Raw genomic sequence first — 24328 nt, 5'->3', positions numbered from 1 at the left:
GCGTCTACAGCATTCTTACTAAAAAAGATAAATAAATAATAAAAAGGAATTAGACAAAAACAACTAGAAAGCACCTCATATTAAACATGAATTTGTCAGAGATTGTCCTACCAAACGGCGGGAAGCAGGCCGATTTGCGGCGCACTTCCGAATTTCCGTGTTTGTATAGCCACATTTTTGCTTTTACTCATGTTTCTCATTTTTGTTTGCTCTAGTTTACGCTGTTGGCCAATGACTCTCCTTCTCATTTAACCAATTTGTTTGCTGTTTACATTAATAAAACCTTTACTCTGTACACGTATCTGCCTCCGCTACGGTGTCACCTGACAGAATGTCGTTCCATACTTTCACGAGTAAAAGCACATATATACCTCGCACTGAAATAAACAGCATGTAAGTTTGTGTGGATACGATTGTAACCTCACAAAGGTTCGAACAACAATTTGTTGAAACCTTTGACATGATTACTATCATTCTCAGAGAATGTAAGTGAAATACAGTGTTGCTCTAATATAAGCAAAGTCAAACACAGAGATGATGAACACGTCTGAAGAAACTACTTCAGGAAACCATTACAGACAGAAAATTACAGGAAAAGACAGAGAGGAGATACAAGCCTGGTCTTTTCCCATCTAGTATAATCCTTTTTTTTTTTTTTTTAAACAAACTTGCTTCTTCATATAATCATTAAACCAAATTTGGCACATTGTAGTTAGTACTACAGGTCGACCGATTGATCAGCCGGCCGATTAATTGGCCCGATTTGTGGCATTTTTTTAACCGGCATTGTGCTGCAAATTAGGCCAAATATTAGACAGGCAACTCTGAGACTCCAAACCATGCATGCACGTTTTGCACTCGTGTAGCTTCCAAAAAAAAAAGATATGAAGAAAAACCCAAATCGGTTGACCTCTAGTTAGTACTAACACCACATGAAAGAGGTGAACAAAACCTCTTCACTGCTGAGCAATAGCTGATGAAAACAAGGTGTCTCCCATCCATGATAATGTCTTTTCACTGCCAATAAACAGGGCGAGGAACATATGTATAGTTTATGGTCAGGAAGACTGAATCACCGCACTGTTTGAGTCAGTGCTTCAGCAATGACTCTGTGTCTGGGGTTTGAACAGAGGACAACCGTTGGCATTCTGAGAGTTTAGCTTTACTGTGAGAAACACAGAGCACTTCAGTTCACTGCATAAAAACCCATACACAGTGTACACTTTTTAAAGGTGAGCAACCTCAGTTTGTTTGGATCTATTGACAGGGCAAGAAAATCCAAAAGAAGATCAAAGGGTAAAAGAGAGTGAAAGAGAAATAGAAGAGTTTACCTGTTGAGTCAAAATCTTGTCCTGGAGAAACGAAAGCCTTGTCACTTTTGGGCTTTTTGTCCGGGGGATGATCTCTATTAAGAATGCTACTGGTTCTGCAAACAGATTATCAGGAATCAACACATGTCCTTACTGAATAGAACAAGATGCAAAAAAGTGAGGTGTAGAAATCTGTGTGAAATCTCTTTTGTCCACAATAATATCTCAGTTGTTGTTCTAACATTAAGAGTCAGCGGAAATTATAAAGTATGTCACCTTTTTGCAAGAAAAAAACCCCAAAACAAAACAAAAAGCATGGAATGAAGTTCTCGAGTTAAACTAGTGCAGCAAATAATTTCAGTGTTATCGAAAAACTTTTAGCCGATTGCTGAATATATCCTACACTATATAGTATATCTAATTTCCCCGCTGTGGGGCGAATAAAGGTATATCTTAACAGAAGTATTGGGACACCTGATTTTTCCAGCCATACGTGGTCTTTCCCCAAAACGGTTAGTAAAAAGTTGGATGCACACAATTTTACAGGATGTCTTTAGATGTGGTATCACTGAATTTTCCCATCACTTGAACTAGGAGACCCAAACCTTATATATACTCATTCATGTATATACATATATATTTTTTATAGTTTCTACTTATCTACTTAAATTTTTTTATCCTTAAATTCTATTCCTTTTTTATGCTTAAATGTTGGACAGTCGTACAAAGCATTTTGTATGTCGTACTCTGTATGTATGTGTATGTGACAAATAAAATTTGATTTGACCTGTTCCTTCATGACAATGCCCCATGCACAAATTGAGCTACTTTAACTTATGGTTTACATGGTTGAAGTGGAATATCTAGAGTGGCCGTCTATAGGGCTCTGACCTGAACCCCTTTTAAACACCTTGAGATGAAATGGAACACTGACTGCACCCCAAAGCTCACACAACATGAGTACCTGACTTGACTAACACTCTTGAGGTTAAAAAAACACAAGTGTGGCAGTTATTATGGGAAAACAAATGGGCAGCAAATGGTGACTAAATGTGGAATGGGATGTTTAAAAAGTGCATACAAATTTCAGTCACGTGTCCACAAAATTTTGTCCATATGGTGTACGTTGCCAATATGTCCAAATGTCCATTATCATTGATAAGCAACAATAAAAATCATTTTAACCAGAGCATGATATTGCATTATATTTGAATTACTGCTTCTGGATTTTTGTGTTTTTATTCATATCTGCATCATCTTAAATCTAAAAACTGATATATTACTGTTGTTTGCACTCTATTGGCAGGGCTTTAGGAAACTTAAAACAGATTGTTCAGTGTATTGATAGTAAAAACATTCTGAGACGTTTTTACTGCAAATGACAATGTCCTTAACACTGGAATTACTCTAAAGTGTCCTAAAGAGCATAATGTAGAAGGTCATGTAAGTACCTGGCATCCTAAAGGCATATGGATCTATTACATGCAAGATTTATTAAACGACACGCTTGCATTTTGCTCCAGAATAAACAGCGAAGAACAACAATCGCTGTCATAAACGGTTTCAAAATGACTGATAGCATGCCATTAGGTCTTCAAGTAGACTAGACAAAAAGAAACAGCTTTTGGAAACAGCTTTCCTCTAAAGGAAAATTATATTGTGTAGTTAAAATCCTTAATATAGCCAATAATGAGCTGCAATTTTTTAAAACTATAAACAAACCAGAATTATGTGAATATTCATTTAATGTCCAAATTAAGAACATTAAGAATTTTTTTCCTCTGTTTTAACGCTACAGACCAGTACTTTTAAGATAGTATCTTAGAGCAATGCCAGAACTGCAGTCAGATGAAGTAATTAAATTGGCCTCATCAAAGTGAAACACTTGAAATCAGTGGAAGCAAAGACTCAAAATTTTGGGATACTCAACCCCGACACAGTGCCAGACGATCCACCAATCATCTTTCTAGAAGTGTGAGCCTTTGTCTGCCAAGCTTACATATAAACCTCCTAAAATAAGATTTCACTTCAGCTTGTTTCAGCACAAAAGTAGAAAGCATAAACCAGCTATTCGCTTTTTTCTCATGAAAAATAAGCTGGGAGATATTTCAAACCCAGGTTGACTGTGAAGTCTATCTCTGTCGTCGGGGGAACAATTTTTATTTTCATGCAGGCTTGAATGAGTGGACAAATATGAAGATTGTTGGGTAGGTTTATTAATATATTATTATTAAAGTGCACTAAAGAGAGCAGATTGGCACTGTGAGACGTTTACTGAGTGAATACATTCCTGTTCCGCATACGGTGTCTGAGAAACTGAATGATGCTGCACAGAACTAATCAATGGCCTAAAGCACATCCTGACTGAACCGCTACATAGTTGGAATGTCTTTTAGAATGGCCTGGGCTAACTGAAAGTCCTTTTAGATGTTCAGCTCAGGATGTGAATCAGAATCAGAAATAGCTTTATTACAAAGTATGCTTACACACACAATTTGACTTGGCAGACAGTTAAATAATGAAATATATATAGTGTAAAAATATTGTTTAAATGAATGTACAGTATACAAATCGACCATTGGATTCTACGTACAAATGTGTCAGTTATGATTGACGATGTGTAGTTATGAATATTTTTATTTAGATTTTAAAGCATATGCTAACTCTTACTGTGGTTTATATTACGAATTTGTTTTTAGAAAAAAGAATCAACTAAGTCCATTAGAACATACAGAACTAAAGAATCAGATGGGATTAGTCGGATTCCTATAGGTGGGATTTAAAACTAACTGTGGCATGCATTTCCAAGGCAGGAGGCACATATGTGGTAAACAGAGGTCCATGTCGATGGACTGTGCTATTTCCTAAACCCTGATCCAACCCCCTCTCTGTAAAAGCTCCCTGTTCTCCGAGGCAGTCAGAGATGGGCAACTCTGCAAAATAGGCCTTTTGTGGCTGCTCGTATCACTGAGGGTCTCTATATGGTGCTCGCACACTAAACAGCCTAAGATTCCTTCCTGATCCTCAGCCAGGCCTTTTCTACATGAAAAAAATAAATAAATGATCGGCAAAACCAGACTTGCAAAACTCATTAAAGACTCACATACCTGATTACTTTTTTGGAAAACCTGTGGAAACAGAGGAAAAAAAAAATCAGATTAAACATACAGCTTTCTTTTGTCCAGCTGTTTGCCTTAAATATTCAAGCTATAAACACAAAGCATTATATATACAATATATACAATATATATATATATATATATATATATATATATATATATATATATATATATATATATATATATATATATATATATATATATATATATATATATATATATATATATATATATATATATATATATATATATATATATGTATATATATATATATATATATGTATATATATATATATTATATATATATATATATATATATATATATTATATATATTCTGGGGTTGTAACAAATTTTACAAACAAGCTCTTTATTTTTTATGTCACTGGATTCGCACAAAAGAGGGTAGGACAAGAAAAGATATGATCAGGATTCAGGGCAAAAAAAGTACATCGCTGCATCGTTCACATGAATAAATGTGAAGTAGTTTTGAACTGAAATTCGAGTAACATTTCAGTGCAAACTGCTATTGTTTCACTGGCTTTATTTAACAACTAGATTTTTGAATGCATAGGCAGAGCTGTGTATATCTATTTATTCAGCAATCCTATACCCCAGAATGCCGCATGTTGGGCAACAAAACATCCATGTGAAGGTGAACTGAACTGTAATTCTGCCAACTAGTCAAAGTAACTGCCTAATAGCCCAGGTGTAATATTATAAACACAAATCATGTGCATGGGAGATGCACGGTGCATGCGTTATGTCATTAGAATGGAAAAAATACTGGACACTAGTTATAAGTCAACTGTACTGCAATTACTAGCATTTGAGTATATATGTTTTTTTCTACTCCTACATTCTTTAGTCAGAAAAAGAAGCTTTTTAGTTGCATTTTTTTTTAGATAACCCACAGTACAATACTCCAATGTTTAACTGCAATGTGTAACTCCTACTCAAAACCACCAAAAGTTGGCAAGATTTATTAATATAATATAATCCGACCAAAAATTAATGGATATATCAGAATATATATTGTGCATAGAAGCTTATATAATTGTATTTCACTCAAGCTTAGATTTTACCATCTTTTCATTTCAGATCAGACTGAAAAGTGGGTGCAGGGTGAAGGGAAGGTTCTATGAAATAAACAAACACGATACTGACAGGCAAGCTGTCCACACCAAACCACAGATTTTCTTAACCAAATAACACACTGTGTGCTAAGACAATTAGTTTTTCATCTTGGTTTTAAGCATTAAAAATCATAAAAAAGGAATACTGCACATTTGTCAGTAAAATGGGACAGCTAGCATAAAAACAGCTAGCATTAAAACAGCTAGTATAAAGACATGGTTACCACCTAAAAATGGAAAGTGACTCACACAGATGACAATTACATTCGAACTTATTTTCTGTTGGTTATAAACTATCATGAGTAAAGAGTAAGAAGCAAAAATGGGAAGAGAGAAAACAAATCCACTTGAGCCAGGGAGTGTGAGCCTGCTCAGACAGCTTTCTAGTCTGCAGTGAGTCTCGCTGAACAAACTCCCTTTGAGAGCAGTCAGAAGGCACTGAATGGGCTGTTTATATGAGAGCATGTAATACGTTCCATGGTGTTTTCCCCCCGAAGCCTGCAGGCTACAGAGCAGAAATGGAAAAGTAAGCACAAACAAGCTGCGTGGGTAATAATCATATCATTTAATGTCTGTTATTCCTTTCCTGTTTATCATTTATAACAGAACCACTGACAGGTTGAAACAGACCACATAGAACTCTGTCTCTATGGCAGGACATGATATTATATGTATACTATATTGACAAAAGTTTGTGGACATCTGACCAAAAAAACAGTATTTGCATTTTCGACAACCCGTTCCACATTTAACTCCATTTAGAGTTATAATAAACTCTGCTTTACCGGGGAGGTGTCCACTGCTTTGTTCTAGTGCATTTGTGGAGATTTGTGTTCGTTCAGCCACAAGGGTGTTAGTAAAGTCGGGTAATTATGTAGGGTGAGGAGGCCTGGGGTGCAGTCATTGTTACAATTCAACCCAAATATGTTTAGTAGGGTTGAAGTTAGAGCTCTAAAGCAGGATACTCAAGATCTTTCACTCCAACCCACTTCTCTATTGAGCTCATTTTGTACACAGAGGCACTGTTATGCTGTAACATATGCTACTGCATCCAAAGACATTCTATATAAATTTGCGCCTTTTGCTTGGAGAACTTGGAGTTTAGGGAAGAGCCACGAATAACTGGAAAACTCATATATCATGCTCTATGTAGGAGTCACTCTCAAAGTTTTTTCTTCGATTTTGGAATTTCCAATTATTCAAATTATTAAAATATTATTTCAATAAAATCAACAGGTTTGCTCCAAACATAACTTACAAATATAAAAATAAAAATTATGCAGAATTATTAGCTTAGACCTATTGCAGGAAGCTCTATGATGCCAATAAATATTATATATTAATATATTATTTTCAATATCGCAGCAGCTTCATGTAGGATTTTAGACCTAAAATTACTATGAGGTTGGTGAAGTTTTCTTTCTTTTTTTTTCTTATTTATTTTTATTTCACTGCAATATAAAAACCAATAAACCAATAGACTAATTAATTTGGAATGATTGGTGATTTGAGCTTATATTAATGGACCCTTTGAGTTCCAACATCTCGATGACGTCATGGCGCTAGCTGGAGGCAAAAAAAAATGGAAAACTGGAAGGGGCCAATACAAACCAGCACAAGATTAGCTACACAAGGAACGCAAATGTCATTGTGTTGTGTTGTTGGGTGCCAGATTCCACAGAGTACAGGCTCCAATTTGAAACGATATCGCAGACCTGCTGCCACTGCCAGACAAAAAAAATAAAGAAAAAAAAGATTGTCTTTTGTTGATATGGTTTAGTTACATGTCTAAAGATTTCTCATGCATGCCCACCTAATCAGAAATTGGGGAACAAGTTAATTGATTTCCCTTGTAAGGCTAACATTGTAGCATGTAAGTTAGCTAACTTCTAGCTAATGACAGAACCTAAACATAAAGGAAACTGTTTGTGTCATGAACAGGCCTGTGTAATGTGTCAGGTATGTGTTCAAGTACTTGCATTTGCTAACCAAAAGGATAGCTTGCAAGTTAGGTAGTAAGCTAGGCTAACATTAGCTTCAATTACATATTATTCTATAGACTTTAAAGGATAAACACAGCCTGGACCTTTTCCCCACTATTCTTTCTTATTAACGGCAAGAAAAGGTAAGAAATGACAATTAAGTCATTTTGACCTAAAAATATAAAACATGTCTACAAGTTAATATCAAGTCTAACACTTGAAAGAAAATATCTTCTCTTGTTTGCTCATTTTCTTTTATGTGCTGGCCAACTCATTTGTGCACTTTGCCCAGCAGATTCATTAAGAATATCAGCAAGGTGAAACTCAGACAACTAATTTGAAAATGGTAATATATTAAGAATATATTGTTATAGGGTGTTTTTTTTTTTTTAGTTTTTTTGCTGTTAATTGTAAATTAATTCAGAATCCCATCCCAGCTGAGTTTTTGCCGTTATACTGCAATGCAGTTATTGGAAAAATCACAAACTGGGAAAAATTACTGGTAGTTTTATCTGAGTTTGCCAAAATATATATATATATATATATATATATATATATATATATATATATATATATATATATATATATATTTCATACAAAATAATATACTGTACATCAGATTGATACATTAAACCTACACTAAGTACTAGACAATGAATTAGCCATGAACTTGTATGTAGATTTGTGTAGTGGTGGAGGGGTGTGAAGGCTACAGGAAGTGTGAGAATGGGCATTTCCACCAGTCGGTTGAGTTTTTGTGTGGTAATGGAAAATACCACTCAGTCAAATGAGACTGTAAGAGGTGTACCTAACCACTAATATACAACTCAATAAGAATCTGTACAGTTTCACAAGATGGTTTATGTCTAAGCAATTTGACATGTAATTATACCTCACATTCCTATAATTATGTCATACAGAAGTTAATAAATTACACAGGGAAAATGTTCCTAAACTGGAAGAACTGCAAGAGTACAAGAGCAATGTTTTTTAATCAGGGTTGGACAATACTTCATAGTAAATTTTTTACAATTAGTCTGATTAAGTATAAGAAAGTTTAAGTGTATAAGAGTATATATTTATTTATGGATTTATCAGTGGAATAAGCTGACTTAAGCATCCAATCTTAAGTGTAGAGTGCCAACTCATCATCTGCTATGATTATCCCGTTCTACACAACATAAGTTTACACTATAATTACCGTATTTTCCGGACTATAAGCCGCTACTTTTTTCCACGCTTTGAACCCCAAGGCTTAAACAACGAAGCGGCTAATATATGGATTTTTCCTGGGTTTTTCCTGGTTTTACAAACTTCAAGATAAAAAACTGAACCCCTTAACATTAGACCAATGAAATTGGCGAACGGCTTCAGGTGAACCAATGAAACTCTTTATATTAAATCAGATGCGCTCCCACTGAATCGGGCAGCAGCAAAATCATAAATATGGGTGAGGTTCCTCTGAGGTTTGACCTGCCTCTCACTAGGACTGTCTAGAGGAAATGTGAATCATTCATCACGCTGAAAACAACCGGGCATGAAAAAACGCACTTCGCCTGTGTTCTGAGCTGCACGGCATCGGGAGAAAAGCTTCACTGATGGTGATTTTTAAACGCACGACGATGCCAAAAGAAAAACTCCCGAGAGAAATTGTTGTGAAAGGAAGGAGAAAGACAGTGAACAATGACTTTCCTTGTAGGCTACTGTTTAGATACAAGCTGTGTAACAGACACTGTCTTTTATTAAAGCTCGTGTAAAGTTCATTAGTTTCAATGTAGGCAGATAGGCTTATAGACAGGTGCGGGTTATTTATGTTCAAAATAAAAATCTTTGTAAAATTCAGAGGGTGCGGCTTATATTTCGGTGCGCTTAATAGTCCGGAAATTACGGTATCCATATCTGTTTGAAGATAGCCATGTATTAAATGAGGTGTCGACTTTAATAAACTCTCACGAACAAAATAATTTTATCTTGCTATATTGATATATGTTAGGCCAGGTTAGACTAGCATTGAATTCATTAGCTAACATATAGTAACTAGCTAGGCAGCAAGTCAAGTTCCAGCTAGGATTAATGTTGAAATATTGCAGAGATTAAATTTTTTTTTTAAGCAGAACAGTGTAGATGTTTTAAAACTAAAGTAGAATATCAGCATTATATTGGTTAAAAATTGAATACTTGAGTACATTTAAACATAGCAGCTTTTTCAATACCACTGCTTTGGGTGGATACTTGAGATTCTCTAGACTTTCACTTAAGTACAAGAACCAGATGGCACCGGTGAGGTCGGCTGCCATCGGGACTGCTCCAAAGCATTTCACTACATGTCGTACTCTGTATGTAGTGTATGTGACAAATAAAATTTGATTAGAAAATGTGTAGCTTGTCAAATTTTTTCTTTTCCTCAAGCTTTATTCCTACTCTTGAAACCTGTATTAAGCATGAATGGGAAGCAAAAAAGAATAAGAATTGATAGTATGAGAGAAAGTATCAGAGAGGGGGAAAGAGGGAGAGAGGGAAAGAGAGAGCACACTGACTCTTGTTTTCTCAAGATGTAAAAACACATGATGTTTATATGATCGGCTAATTCAGCAGACCTGTGATGACATCACCACTTTTCCCCTGACCTCACACCACACTGTTACAGCCACACTTATACGGTTTCTGATGAAGTTGACTAATCGCAGACAGAGCTCATCTGTCCTCAATGTTCCACAGTCACAGTACTGAAAATGAGGACGCTCTCTTAAACAGCCGTGGCTGTTAGTCTAAGCACGATTTCCATCAATGAGCAAGCGAAAAGCAGCACTTAGGGCAAATTGGATTCCTTTCTTCAGCGTTAGCAAATTTGTCAGCGCAGACGCTGTGTCAATACACTTAACCCCGACCAACGACAATGAGAGTAATGAGAAAGAGTTACAACATTGCCTGTTTCGCAGACAGGAGTGCTCGCTAAGGGCTCAGTTTAATTTGCTATAATTCTAATTTTTCTTTGTGCATAGTTAATAACCCACACGTACCGAAAGCTTTAAAAACCTATGAAAGTGGATATATTTAACTGCAAACATGTAACCAGATCAAGATGATTGGCAAAGTCTCATGCAAATGTATACCATTGATAAAGTATATACAAATATATAGAAGAAAATGCAGTAAAATTAATAAAAATAACAGTTTACTGTTCTGACTATTATCGTTCAGGTGTAGCTATAAGGGAAAGACAAAACTATCCTCAGAGCAGAACGATGCCTACTGCAAGATTTTTCCTACAATAGAAAGACTTAGACCAACAGTGTTTTTGAAGGGCACCTTAATTTGAATGAAAATACAAAGGCATTTAGCAAAATATCTAAATAATTGAAGAGAGAGGAACCTTTTTTAAAAAGCAAAAGTATCTTGGCAAAAGGAATAAGGTGTTAATCAAGTGTTTAGACTGACATTTGTGTGATTTGTGTGTGGCATATGCTCATTGCCAAGCTAATCAAACAATTGACTGGATATTTATCTGTACCACTAACTCCCAATAATCTTAGTCTCAGGAAAATTAAATGAAGTATGAAGTTTTTTGTTAAGGAATAACAATTTACATATAACTGATGTAGCCTATTTTACAATTAAAGAACCTGCTAAGCTAACTAACACATACAGTATAGACATTCATGTAAGTTACATTCACACACATAGTTATTCAGTTGTTGTAAGTTGCCAGTTACTGTACTATAAAGTCACCAGAGGGTGTCCCTGGGTTTATCCTTGGGTGCCACAGCTAGCGTTCCATAAACCAGAAGATCGATCACATCCGGTCTTCTGTAGTCACTCCCATTGTCAGTTGGATCACGAGTGCTTTACTTTCCAAACTCCGATTGGTAGTTGGATCACTTGCCCTCTATTGTAATTTATCCCATTGGATTGGAGTACTATACTGTATTTATTCCCATTGGCACTTGAATAATGTGTGCTCTGATGTCTAAACTTCTATTGGTATTTGGATTGGTCACATATACAATACTGTCTTCAATTTGATTGGTAGTTAGAAAGCATGTTCTCTACAAGACTTTATTCTTATTCGAAGTTGGATCACTCATCTACTGTCATAACTCATTGGTATTTAGATCGCATGTTCTCTTACTGTCATTAATCCCATTGGCATTTGGATCACAGGTCCACCACCTACTGCATGCTTTATAAATTTACAGTTCTAGCTCTTCCGGTTTCCCTGTTTGAATGGCGAATACAGAGTACTACCACCTGAAGTGGAAAAGTTGTTAATGTTCTCTCAAGCGAGCACAGAACATACACGCACAGTTGGGTGTGTCAGATGCAACTGCCTAATAATCGGCCGAATTCGCAGCATAATCTGCCGATGAAGATTATTTTTTAAAAATGCCAAAATTGGCCCGATCAATCGGTCGACCTCTAAACAAGGGCTGACTGCTTCAACAAAGACCTTACATGTAAACAAAGGCTTAGGCAGCTTCTTCTCCAAACACTTGCGGGTTATGTAACATTGTCTACAATGTTTCCCTGGCAGAAATAGGTTTTCCCACCTTCATCCTTAAAAGACAAAAACAATAATAACATTCAGTTGTTTGGCAGTTAATTATTTGGTTACAGTTATTACAAAATTGCCTAGTTCAATTCCTATTTATACACATTGCGATTTACTGTGAGATTACAGGCTTCCAAGTAAATAGGTGTAGTCAGTCACACAGTATGTTGCCAAACAAAAACATTGATGTAATCTGACTGAGATAAAATAGTCATCTCAGCATCATCGATTCTGTTTGGTCATGTGGTAAAGTACTATTTATTTTAGTCATAACAGTAATGTGGTTTGTTTTTGTTATAACATTCATCTCCAGTTTTCTGATTTTTTTCAGAAGTTTATACATTATTAAATGGGTATGTGGATTACAAAGAATTTGTTTTTGTTTTGTATTGCATTTAATCCTTAGGCAAAATATTATAAGATATAAAATATTGAGCTATATCCTACCGATGAACTGAAATAAATGTAATGGTATTGCAAATACAGTAATCCCCGTAAACGAAAACCCGCGATAAACAGATGCCAACCCAAAAATTTTTTTTTTTTATTGTATAAGCTCTAAATCCGCCTTCCACACACTTTAAACGCACACAGAAGATATTTGCAAGAATATAGCGAGATGAATTTTGTGTAAATTCGTAGAAATACTGTACAATGTATCACATGTATAGTGAGTACATGTACTGTACAGTATACAGTTCTGTAGTAGCCTATGCGTAGTTTCTCTGCTTGTTAATTGGTTTAAGTGTCAACGTCAAAAAAGAGACAGAGTTAAAGATGCATGTCACTGCATTCTTTACTTTCTGTACTGTATTAAAATTTTACTTCATTTTATAATTAATAATTATATTTTTATTACTAAATTTCATTATTTCAACATAAAACTCCATAAAAACTATTCCCTATAGGTTTTTTGGTCTATTGTGCTATCCGCGAGAGACCGGGAAAATCAGCCAAACAAACTAGTTATGTGGCAAATGCAATTCCACGATAAACCGGGGGATTACTGTTTATAGAACAAAGAAGCAAAACTCGTAATATAAACATGAAAACCATGACCTGAACATGAAGCATAACAAAATGGATGGACAACAATCCTTGAAGAACAATTGCGGGACAAAAAGTACTAAGAAAGATAAGACTTGTGATAATTACAAAACAACATACGGGTGCAGTGATTAAGTGACACGGCATGTAAGAATGCAGTAGCTGATAGGAACCGTAGTCCAACCACAAACCGGACATACTGCTAAATCTTTAGAAATGCTTCAGTTTTTTGTCTACTTTTTTAATTTATTTTTTTCTAATTCTTCTTCTTAATTTATTCATATTTTTCTTTTCGTTTCTTGTTTGCCGACCTAAATCTACACCCCATAATATCACAGTCGACTGTGTTTAGCTGGGTAAAAGTAGTTAATAGTAGTTACTTTATAGCTTAAAGCTTCTGTTTTAAGCACATGTTCCTTCTGAAGATTCTTCCACACAGATCATTTTTGTAAAAGCTACTGCTCACAAAATCAGCTATTAAAACCCATTAAACCAATATGATGGTTCGGGTTGTGTATCAATAGAAATGTGTATAGTTGTGTATGTGTGTTAAAGGAAGTAATGACATGCGCAAACAGCAGGGCAAAGCAATGGAGCGACAAAGTGAATGAGAAAGGAAAGTTTGGTGGATGTGGATGTGTCAGTTACGCTTATGTCAGATAAAGAAAGATGTGTATGGTTGCATGCACACTACATTCTAACAACATGACAGAGTGATTTGGGGCCTAAAGTCTTTCTCTTCTGCTCTAGTAAGACCAATCAAAACGCTTAAAGCTAAACGACGTACTATTTTTCATACTTGCCTACGGGTTCACAACCTTGTTCTTGGAGCAAACAGTGTTCTGCTCAATTCCACATTCTAACAAACATGCATTGACTAATCAGACTAATTTACAGGTGAACTGTTCCTAAGTCGAAATGGGTGTGTTAGAGCAGGAAAAACAATACATGCAAAACAGAAGTGTTAGGCGTAGTTAGCTACACATAGCAAACTAGCTGAACTACATATTTTGCTAGCGTGGCAATAGCAAAGATATTTTTTTGCTCAACATAAATTGTCCCCTCATGCAGATGATATTTGTGCAAGTAACACTGGAGAGTAGAAGAGTTTGCCACCACTCCTGTGATAGATAAAATGTCCCAAAGGACCAGTGTCATCTTAGGATTTTGCTTTATCTTTAAGCAGTTTGCTGCAGAGGTTGCATTTACTTTATTTTAACAGTAAAGAATGTAATAAGTCATAGCATTTGGCCAGGAGTGCCCAATTTAATGCATAATCCTATACATCCAAATCCTAGACTTTAAACACCACATAAAAAAGGGAAGCATGTTAGCTGTTTTGGTTAATGTTTTTGATTAAGTAGCTGAGTATGGTAAGAGGTTGGTAACAAGTAAAAATGATAGGTACAAAGTACTTTTGTACAACTGTAATGAAGACAAAAACAGCTAACCATTTCAACAGATCACCACAAGTAGCTAGTAACAAATAGCTAATATAAGACTTTATAAAAAAAATAAAAACAACCAGCATATACATCAAATGTCCAAACATGAATGTTTAATTTACAGTAGGTCTATGAACCCTAACTAGCTACAAATTTCCTAAACTATACCATTAGTGTAAATGTAATGGAAAATGTAGGAATTGGAATTTTAGCTGTATAAACAAATGAAAATGACACAATTTAGCTTTAGTGTCATTAGCTACTTTTCTTAATTTCAGTTAGTCTCAGAATTACGATGGCGATATGGTCCAATGACCCCAAAGTAACTTATATTGTAAATCGAGACATGGCCTGACCTAACCAGGAGTCTTAAAGAATGGTGAATGGAGAATGGGTAGTATACTGTAATTTGTTATTAATTAAAAAATTGCACTACATAATTAGGCAAAACAGAGCAATTTACAATAACGTAATCTATAAACTTTACAGTATATACGTATGTGGCAGCAGGCACGTGGACGAGTGCTGGTGGATGAGCAACGGTTCTCTTGAGAATCAAACCTGTCAACGCGCTTGTTTCAGTGTCCGGCAATGCCGATAAAAAGGAAAGAGCCAAGGGCTAAAATTGGGCTTCGAAACACCAAAAATAAATTATGTGCTCTAACACAACTAAACTCTGTCAACTGCTATTGTACCACATATAAGCTGCTACGTTTGCCTGCCTGCCTGTTCCATTAATAATGTCATTTCATTCACAAGAATTATGATCTGAAGAATTATTTTTGCTATGACTATTATTGGAATTATGGAAGCTTAATTACTTTGTATTATTATGTTTATATATGAATAATTCTCAGATGTAAAGGGTGATATATAATTGAATTACATAACATCTGGACAAATTTCTAATATTGGCCAACCAATATGTATAGTGTATATAGTGTGTATATGTGTAAATATTCAACAATAAGCAGTATTTTCTGCAATATCAGTATAATTATATTTGACCCCTTCATGCTTACTAGAATTATGAGCTGATAGGACAGAGGAATAAACTCAACTGATGTGAACTCGAGCTCTGTAGAAATGTCGAAACATGATTTTTAACTTTTAGATAAACGTATATCAGTAAATATCACTTGAACGTCGTTCATTTTTAAGCTGAAAATATACATTTTGTAAATCGTCTTTTTTCAATTGTCCATATTTCCAGCACATGTACACATTCATTATATAGAAGTCAAGAAGGTTACTATGTTGACTGTGAGTGTTATAGTTTATAAGTTATTGATACGTTTTGACAGGCTTTGCTCGTATCCCATTATCATAATGGACCTTCCACTTTGATCGACGATTTTTTCTTCCCGGAGGCTTAACTTCTACTTCCTCTTAACGCACATTTTGCTTGGTCATTCAGCTCAGTACGGACATACACTCAGCATTCACTTCAATAGGAGCACCTATACTTCTGCTAATGTATACAATTATCCAACTAGCCAATCATGGGGCAACAGCACAGAAACTAAAATCACACAAATACAGGTCAATGCTGTTAATGCTCTTGATGTTCACATCAGTCATCAGAATAGGGATAAAATATGAGCTCTGTAACTTTATTCATTGGCTTTGTTGATTATCCAGATGGATAACTTTTGTAAATAGTACTATAGATCTTCTGACCCAAAGATATGAGTACATCTATGATCTAATCTCCTGGGAATTTCACCCAAAACATTCTCGAAAATGTACACAGAAAATCAATATGCATTGTGTCAGCAGGATGTTCTGCAGGCTGAAACACTTGATGAATCTGCACTCACATACTCATATCTTAATGTCACTCATTAATTAATTAAAACTGGCAATAATTTACAACATGCTGTAATAAAATATAAATAACACTTCAGTATTTGCTGTTACCGGAAAATGATTCAATTGAGGGTGTTGACAGTAACATCAGGCTGTATAACACTATCAAGATCATCCTGTGAATATAATCCAATTCTAAACTCTTTTTTTCCTGATAGTTTCAATGTAACCAGAACATGGTAACTCTTGAAAAGATTATGACTATCAATTTCCAGTGGTACAGTTGTGTGTCTGAAAATATAAAGTTTATTCATGATAGTGATTAACCAGCGAGTCCTGAACTGATCAACAGTCATTCTAGTTTTACACAGGAAATCAGAAGCCTATCAGTTGGCACACAGCCTAGTGGCTTGTATCAGTGATGTTAATTCTGCTTCACCTTTGGCTTTTGTTACATGCTATAAAGCCATTCCAACCCACATCTTCCTTACTATTGCCTCACAGATTTCTTTCTTCTTCTTTTTTTTTTAATACAGCTGGACAGACTTAAGCTAGACTTTAGCTAGCTAGCGTCAATTTGTGCCTGTCCAATGTCAGGGGTCTCTTGCAATATAATTGGGTTGGACAAACCATTTTGTGCAAATGATAGAGAATTTTATGAAGACTTATGGCCAAAAACTCATTATGTATTATATGCCTATTACTAGATTATTTAAAACCATTAATTAAAGCTAAAATATATCAAATACTTGCTTATTCCGTTCAACGTTAACCCTGTCTTTTCACTGACTAACTGTAACAAAACTAAATAGGGATCTGAAGAATCAATATCAAATCCAAAAGTAATGAGCTAATCTAATTATCGATTATTTTAGTAATCGAGTGGTCTAACAATTATTCTATCGATTAATGGAGTAATTGGATAAGAAGTACTTTTTCTTTATTAAAGCGCAATACTAATTAAGAAAGAGAAAATTTAGTGCATTTAATTGCCATATTACATGAAAATGCACATACAGCACGTTCAGAAAATCCCTCAACAATGGCCGTGTAAAGTAGGTTATGGGAAAATATTAATAAAATGTATTATTCTCACACATGTATTTATTTATTGAATCTCACACAGTATCGCGATGTGGTTTTCTTGTCTCCGGAAAAAGCTGCTTGAAATTTTCCACGAACTAAATTCGTGACTGCCTGTGACTGAATGAATTTCAAGCACTTAGTTATTATAATCGTGCCTTTCATCCCAGACTGACTAAAAGAAGTCACACATGTAGCTAAACCCCCTGAGACCAAGCAGAAGCAAAAGTAGCTGATGTAGTGCCTGCTCCCTTTTTCCTGCAGGCTCGGGCAACACCCAGAATTACAAAAAGCACATTGACAAAGCTCATGACTCACCTGCTGCCGGGCTTCTATTTACATCGCTCAACCTGGGGTTACTAGGCGTGTGGAAGAGCATTCAGGAGTATTTTTCGTCAGCTAGAATGCAGGTGCTCAGAGGAGTGGTTCGCCTCCAGGCCAAAAAACAAACACTACTATTGTAGGTCACTATACGTATCTATAACTGCTCCTATTTATCTTTAATATGATTAAGGGGGTAGTTTTTTAATGCTTTATTGTCATGTCTGACTATTAGTTTTTATTCATTGTTGCCTGAGAAGACACTATTAGATCTACTAGTTTATTAACCAAAGAAAGAATTAAATTGATTTCTTATGTACGCTTTTAACTCATATACATATTTATGTTCAAGCATAATGCATTTCATGGAAGTACAAGGAGCGTTCAAGTCAAACAGAGACTTTTAATTTTACAGGTATAAAAATGGATGCTAGCATGGCGGCACAAAACGCAATAGTAAGTGGCTAGTGTGTCCTATTAGGATAGGTGGCTCGCATGCCGCGGCCTGTCCAGAGACCGTTAATTATGATGGCAGACAAGAGTGTTAGTGTGTGCATAGAAAAGCGCTTGGTGATCAAGTTTTTTGTGATCCGAGACATAAAACCCGCAGATATCTACAGAAGACTTCAAGTGCAGTACGGTGATGAGATGCTCAGCTGCAGTGAGACAATTGAATTGAGTCATTCCTGGGAACATTCAGCATGTGGAACGCCAGATCCTGAATAATCGACTCATAACCTGTCATGAAATTGCACAAGAGAAGAATCTTTCTGCTGTCCTATGATCCAATTGGGAATACTAGTCATGTGGAAACCAAGAAAATCCAAAAGTCACGAACAAAGTCGTCATATAACTTCCTTGTTTATATATGCAATCACCTCATAGCTCAATCGTTACTGAAAACATTTCAAGACTTGTGTGATGTGGAAGTTTACATTAAATAGCTCTTGAAACAATGCTAAACAATAGTGTGGAACCTGGCAAAAATAAATCTCCCTTTCTTACACAGTCCAAAACTTTATTGTTGTTGTTTTTTTATGCTGGATTCTAAGACTATTTTCCAAGTTACTAAACAAAGCAGCCAAACTAATTTCCCTTACAGTGACTACTTACACCCAAGGACCTTGACAGAGAATTTTAATAAAGTGTTCTTCCTAATGCAATAAAAGAAGTGCAGTAAATGGAAAAATCTAGCTTTTGCATATTGTGCAAACCACCATTGTGTGTCTTGTGTAAATCAAAATCCATCCGTTCCATGTGAATTGTGCTGAGTTTTTATGAAACAGCTCTTCCATTTTGTCAAACAGGCTATTGTGCCATGCTACACTACACAGACAAACATTTGTGGACACCTGAGAATAAAATGTATGTGCTTGTTGAACATTACATTAAACATTTAGTCTCCATTTGCTGTTATATCATCTTCCAATTTTCAAGGAAGATGGGTTTGGAGAGTGTGCTGAAATGTAAAGTCAGTAAATTCGTCCCAAAGGTGTTCAATAGGGTTGAGGTCAGAGCTCTAAAATAAGCCACCTAAGATACTTCAACCCATGTGAACCATATCTTCATGGGGCTCACTTTGTGCACAGAGGCATTTTCATGCAGGAACATGTTTTGGGTCCCCTGGTTCAAGTGAAAGGAAAATTTAATGATACTGCCTCCAAAGACATCCAATACATCTGTGTGCCTTCAACTTTGCGGTTTGGCGAAGAACCACATATGGCTGGAAAAGTCAGATTGCCCTGTACTTTTGTCCATATAGTATATTAAAATGTAAATTAAGGTGCCTCCTATTCTTGGCTGTTATTGGTGTGTGGGCTGGACAATAAAGTCTGGTTAGTTTAACTATTATAAATAAATACATTTAACAAAAAAATTAAGAAAAGGAAAATGCTTGCAATGCACTGTCGGAATTAGCGGTGTAACAGTACACAAAAGTCACAGTTCGGAACGTACCTCGTTTTTTGTAAGTTCGGTAAGGGGGAAGAAATACAAAACATGAAAATTGCTTATTTTTTTTATTAATGCAGTTTATTATTATTATTAACATTTGTGAAAATCAACAGTTTTTTTTATTAAATTAAATAAATCTATTTAATGCAATACACTTTTAAACAGTGATTAAATTGAGTAATTAATTAAATTGGCACAAATTTAATTTGTTAAAAAAATAAATACATTAAAAAGTTTTATTAAATAGTTTACATTTGTTAGACCCCATTTTTGTAATACAGATATGTATATGTTTGTGTATGTGTGTTAGTTACATTTATTATAATTTTATTTTTAAAGATATGATCTACTTAACATTTCTACTTATTTTAGCATACTTTAACAAATGTTTTTATTCCTTTTGTCCTTCATTCATTCACTCTCTGGATATGTGGAATTGTCAGGATCTTCTCCTTTTAACAGAAAATCTTAAAGCTGGACATAAAACGCTAAAGAATCTAAAGTGCCAGGGTTGACTCGCTAGCCACTTCCTGATTAGCAGCTAATGCTAATTCTATGGATTCTTTAGTATGTTCATGCATGCGCAAAACAAATTAATTTCTGGTACTAAGTGAGTAGCCACAGTGACACTGCGCTAACTCTAGTTTTTTATTTTTATATACCCCTGATATTGTTGTGTATGTTTTCAAGTTCAATAATAAATAAAAAATGCACTCAGATTTGAACTATGTTCCGCACATAAACAAGATAGCATTAACACGTGTACCGAAAGCACTGTACCTAAAATATTTCGGTACAAATACGTGTATCGTTACAACCCTAGTCAGAATATACTGCATGCAAACAACAAAATGGGTTTAGTATCAGAATACACATAAACTCTGAAAACTACTGTGGAAACTATTAACTGCCTTTTTTTTTACGTATTTTGGCTTCTGGCCAGCCAAAAAATGTGGCCTAGTAGTGCATAGAATACTTTTAATTTTTTTAAGTCATAGAACTGCAACCAAGCTGCTACACCCCATGTCTGTAAATTTGTCTGTACAGGATAAAAGTGGGAGTTAATGAGGTGATGTACATAAAAGCAAGATACAATCAAATTAATTTTTGTTTCTTTTTATTACCTTATTAACTTTAAGAGAAAACAAGAAAGGCAAAGAAAGAAGTTACTGTTTACAGCTCCTATAAAGTAAGTCACAGACTCTGGGCTGTGTTGTTAAAGGGAAATAAACGCTCACACAAAGTGAATGATCTTAAGTTGTTGGGGGTTTTTGTTTTGTTTTGTTTTTTTTACTTAACAAGCTGACATCTTAGGAAAGAAAATTGTTTCTTGACCCTGCAATTCCATGAAAACAGAATTCATATTACTGTCTTTGACTGAAGAAAGAAAGAAAGAAAGAAAGAAAGAAAGAAAGAAAGAAAGAAAGAAAGAAAGAAAGAAAGAAAGAAAGAAAGAAAGAAAGAAAGAAAGGTGTGTGAATACTCAAGCTGCAGCAAAGTTTGAGGTCAGCAGACTTCTTACATAAACTCAGAGTCAGTATCAGTCTTGGAGTCTGGAACATTATCAAGTGTCTTAACACTGCTTGATTGCTACACATTTGGTTTCATGTCATGACAGAAAATAAAAGGAACATACTCCCAAATTAAAACAAACAATTATAATATACAGATTTAAGTCACACTTTTCCTTTTGATGCTACCCGACCCTCACGCCACACAAGGAAGACTCTGAGCTTGCAGCCAGCAAATAAATAGTCCTTTCATCAAAAACTGGAGCACATACACACATGCTCCTCTCTCCGCTATTCACACAGACATGGCAGTTTCTTGGTTTAAACCTGGTTTGTTACTTTGTTACAGAAACCACCCTGACAATTACTTTCTTCCTTACGTCAGTACATTTTCCAATAAGCTGTATTACTACATCACTACACAAGTTTTTTTCCTAACGAGCATTGAAGCTCAATCAGCAATATGGCTTCTATTTCTTTATGGGTTCTCGAAATCAGTGGTTCTTGTAGCAGGGTCCTGACAACTCATTACCAATACCGATAGCTAGGTTGGATCGTACTTGCCGATAACCGACTAATCAACCGATTTTTTTAAATGGATAAAAAAAATAAACAAACTTGTAAAATAGTCCTCAATGTAAAATAGTACTGAAGTTTATTTTAAAAAATTATATATAAAAAAAAAACAGTACTGCAAATGTGCTAAATGAAATAAATATGAGGATATGAATTAATAAATATAAATACATAATTAATAAATTATCAATTGTATGTAAAATATAGCGCTCTGTGCAGCACGCAGTCTCGCATGTAAAAACAAACAGCACATGGTGTCAGTGATTCGCCTCTGATGGTCGCTCCCGTAGCAACAGCGGACTTTTTAACCGGATGCGAGCCGGAAAAACTATTGGTATAGATTTTTGCTGATAGTGATTTAAACTATTTAACCAGTTAATAGGTTTTGCTTGTTGTTTGCTTGAACTATCAGCTATCAACTAAGACTTTTAAAATCAACTTTATATATCTTGAGAGCTGGTTTTTTTTACATAATTATACATATATGCTACAAGAAACTCATTGGAGAGGCTTACACACTACAAATCCTGAACAAAATAAATAAATTCAAGAGCCATCTATCAAGTGGCTCTCTGTAACTGGATGCAGAAAAGTACGAAGAAAAGAGAGAAATTAAAGAGAAACGATTGGTTGGGGAGACACACGCAGTAAGAACAGGCTCCTCTGCAAAGATAACTGGAGCTTGATATTTTTATACTGTGTGCCACCAAGAATCATGTCTTTTTTTTTTCTTGTTTGTTTTTTATCTTATTTCTAACAACCATTTGGCAAATAATTTCTTACAAATTACTCTGGTTACTTTTTCCCTTTACCCCTCCATATAAACAAGCAAGGTGATAGAACTGAATACAGGGATATGCTGTGTATGACAGATGATGAATCTAAATGTCTCTTAGACGCTAACAGGCTGTTTCTCAGCCAGGATAAATTCTTCAATGGACTCTATGTTGAGTAAAAGACAGGAGGTGGAGCTGGAGGTAGCAGAGCTGAAGATGTTGAGGTTTTTGTTGGGAGTGATGAGGATGGATAGGATTAGAAATGAGTTTATTAGAGGGACAGTGCATGTAGGACGTTTTGGAGACAAGGTGAGGAAGGTGTGATTGAGATGGTTTGGACATGTGCAGAGGAGGGACATGGGGTATATCGGTAGGAGAATGCGGAGGATGGAGCCACCAGTAGGAGGAAACGAGGAAGACCAAGGAGGAGGTTTATGGATGTGGTGAGGGAAGACATGCAGGTAGTTGGTTTGAAAGAGGCAGATGTAGAGGGTATGGAGACGGATGATCCGCTGTGGTGACCCCTAATGGGAGCAGCCGAAAGGAGAAGAAGAAAAAGAAGAAGATGAAGAAGAAGAGAAGGACTCTATAGGGATATAGATCTGGGTTTCTGAAGTCCAAAATAACTAGCATTTATTTATTCATCTTTTAGTCAATGCCCAAGGTGGCAAGTCTATCCTGGTAAGTGCACATGAGGATTGGACACCTATCCATCTGCAGCCATGTTTTTGGGAGGTTCGGGGACATTATAGAACCCAGAGAAAAGCCATTTAGACAATAACAAAAGCATGACACGCCACACAATCAGCTAACCTGACCTCAAAATGCTGTGATTATCAGGGTCAAGGGAAAAAAATGAAATGCTTACCCTGCTTAATTGTATTGTTCTGGTTTGAGAAATTAGAAAAACTGAAATCTAAAAAGGATGACACAGTTATTCATTATTTTTTAAAGTAAAATAGATACAAAGCCTACATTATGTAAATGCTGTTAAGTCATTGATAGATGAGAGTTTTGATAGAGTTGATCGTATTTGAAGCATGTGCAAGATTTAGGCACACAGTCACATAATCAGTGTCCCTTTAACAAAGCAAGCATGTAATTCACAATACAGAGCACAGCGCCACTGGAGACAAAGTCTTCAACACTGCAAAATGAAGGAGTGTGAAGACAGACTCAACTAAGCCTTCTGTACTGTGAGACATGGGGGGGTTTTACCTTGTGTCATGAACGCAAAAAATAAAGTTGTTCTGAAGAAGAAAAATAAAGAGTGTTGTGACTACCAATTTCTTTTCCAACCACACCCATGCACATTCTGCAAAGCCATCAGATAGCATGAAAACCAATAACAAGCATGATAAAAAAAAAAAGGAGAAAAAAAAAAGAACGACCATAATTCTTAACTGTTTGACTAAGAAAAAAATACATATATAGTTTAGTGGGTTTTTTGGGTTTCTGTTTTTGAGAATTTATTGGAAATTACCCATTGTACGATTTATGACAGCAGGGTTTCCGGTTTCCTGAAGACTGGTATATTATAGAACACTTCAATTCAGTTCAAGGTATAATTTTCTATGAGCATTTATATCAATATTTCCAAGAATTTGAACCTGCACCCAGTTTTCCAAAATATTCGCTTTAGTATGTACACTTTATCAATGTTTATATTGATTATATCTTCGTGTGTACTAATGACTAAGAGCTTAACAATTT

General features: G+C 35.4%; 1 protein-coding gene across 1 annotated transcript in view; it reads right to left on the bottom strand.

Annotated features, from left to right (window-relative positions):
• arhgef12a (Rho guanine nucleotide exchange factor (GEF) 12a) overlaps positions 1 to 24328 on the bottom strand; it is a 71643-nt gene that overhangs the window by 45127 nt on the left and 2188 nt on the right. The window contains 2 exon segments of the mRNA XM_046862379.1: positions 1332 to 1426; positions 4418 to 4438. Coding sequence (XP_046718335.1) covers positions 1332 to 1426; positions 4418 to 4438 — 116 coding nt within the window.

This window comes from Silurus meridionalis, chromosome 12 (genome assembly GCF_014805685.1).
Source record: "Silurus meridionalis isolate SWU-2019-XX chromosome 12, ASM1480568v1, whole genome shotgun sequence".
NCBI lineage: Eukaryota > Metazoa > Chordata > Actinopteri > Siluriformes > Siluridae > Silurus > Silurus meridionalis.
This window is presented reverse-complemented; position numbering and strand designations above follow the sequence as displayed.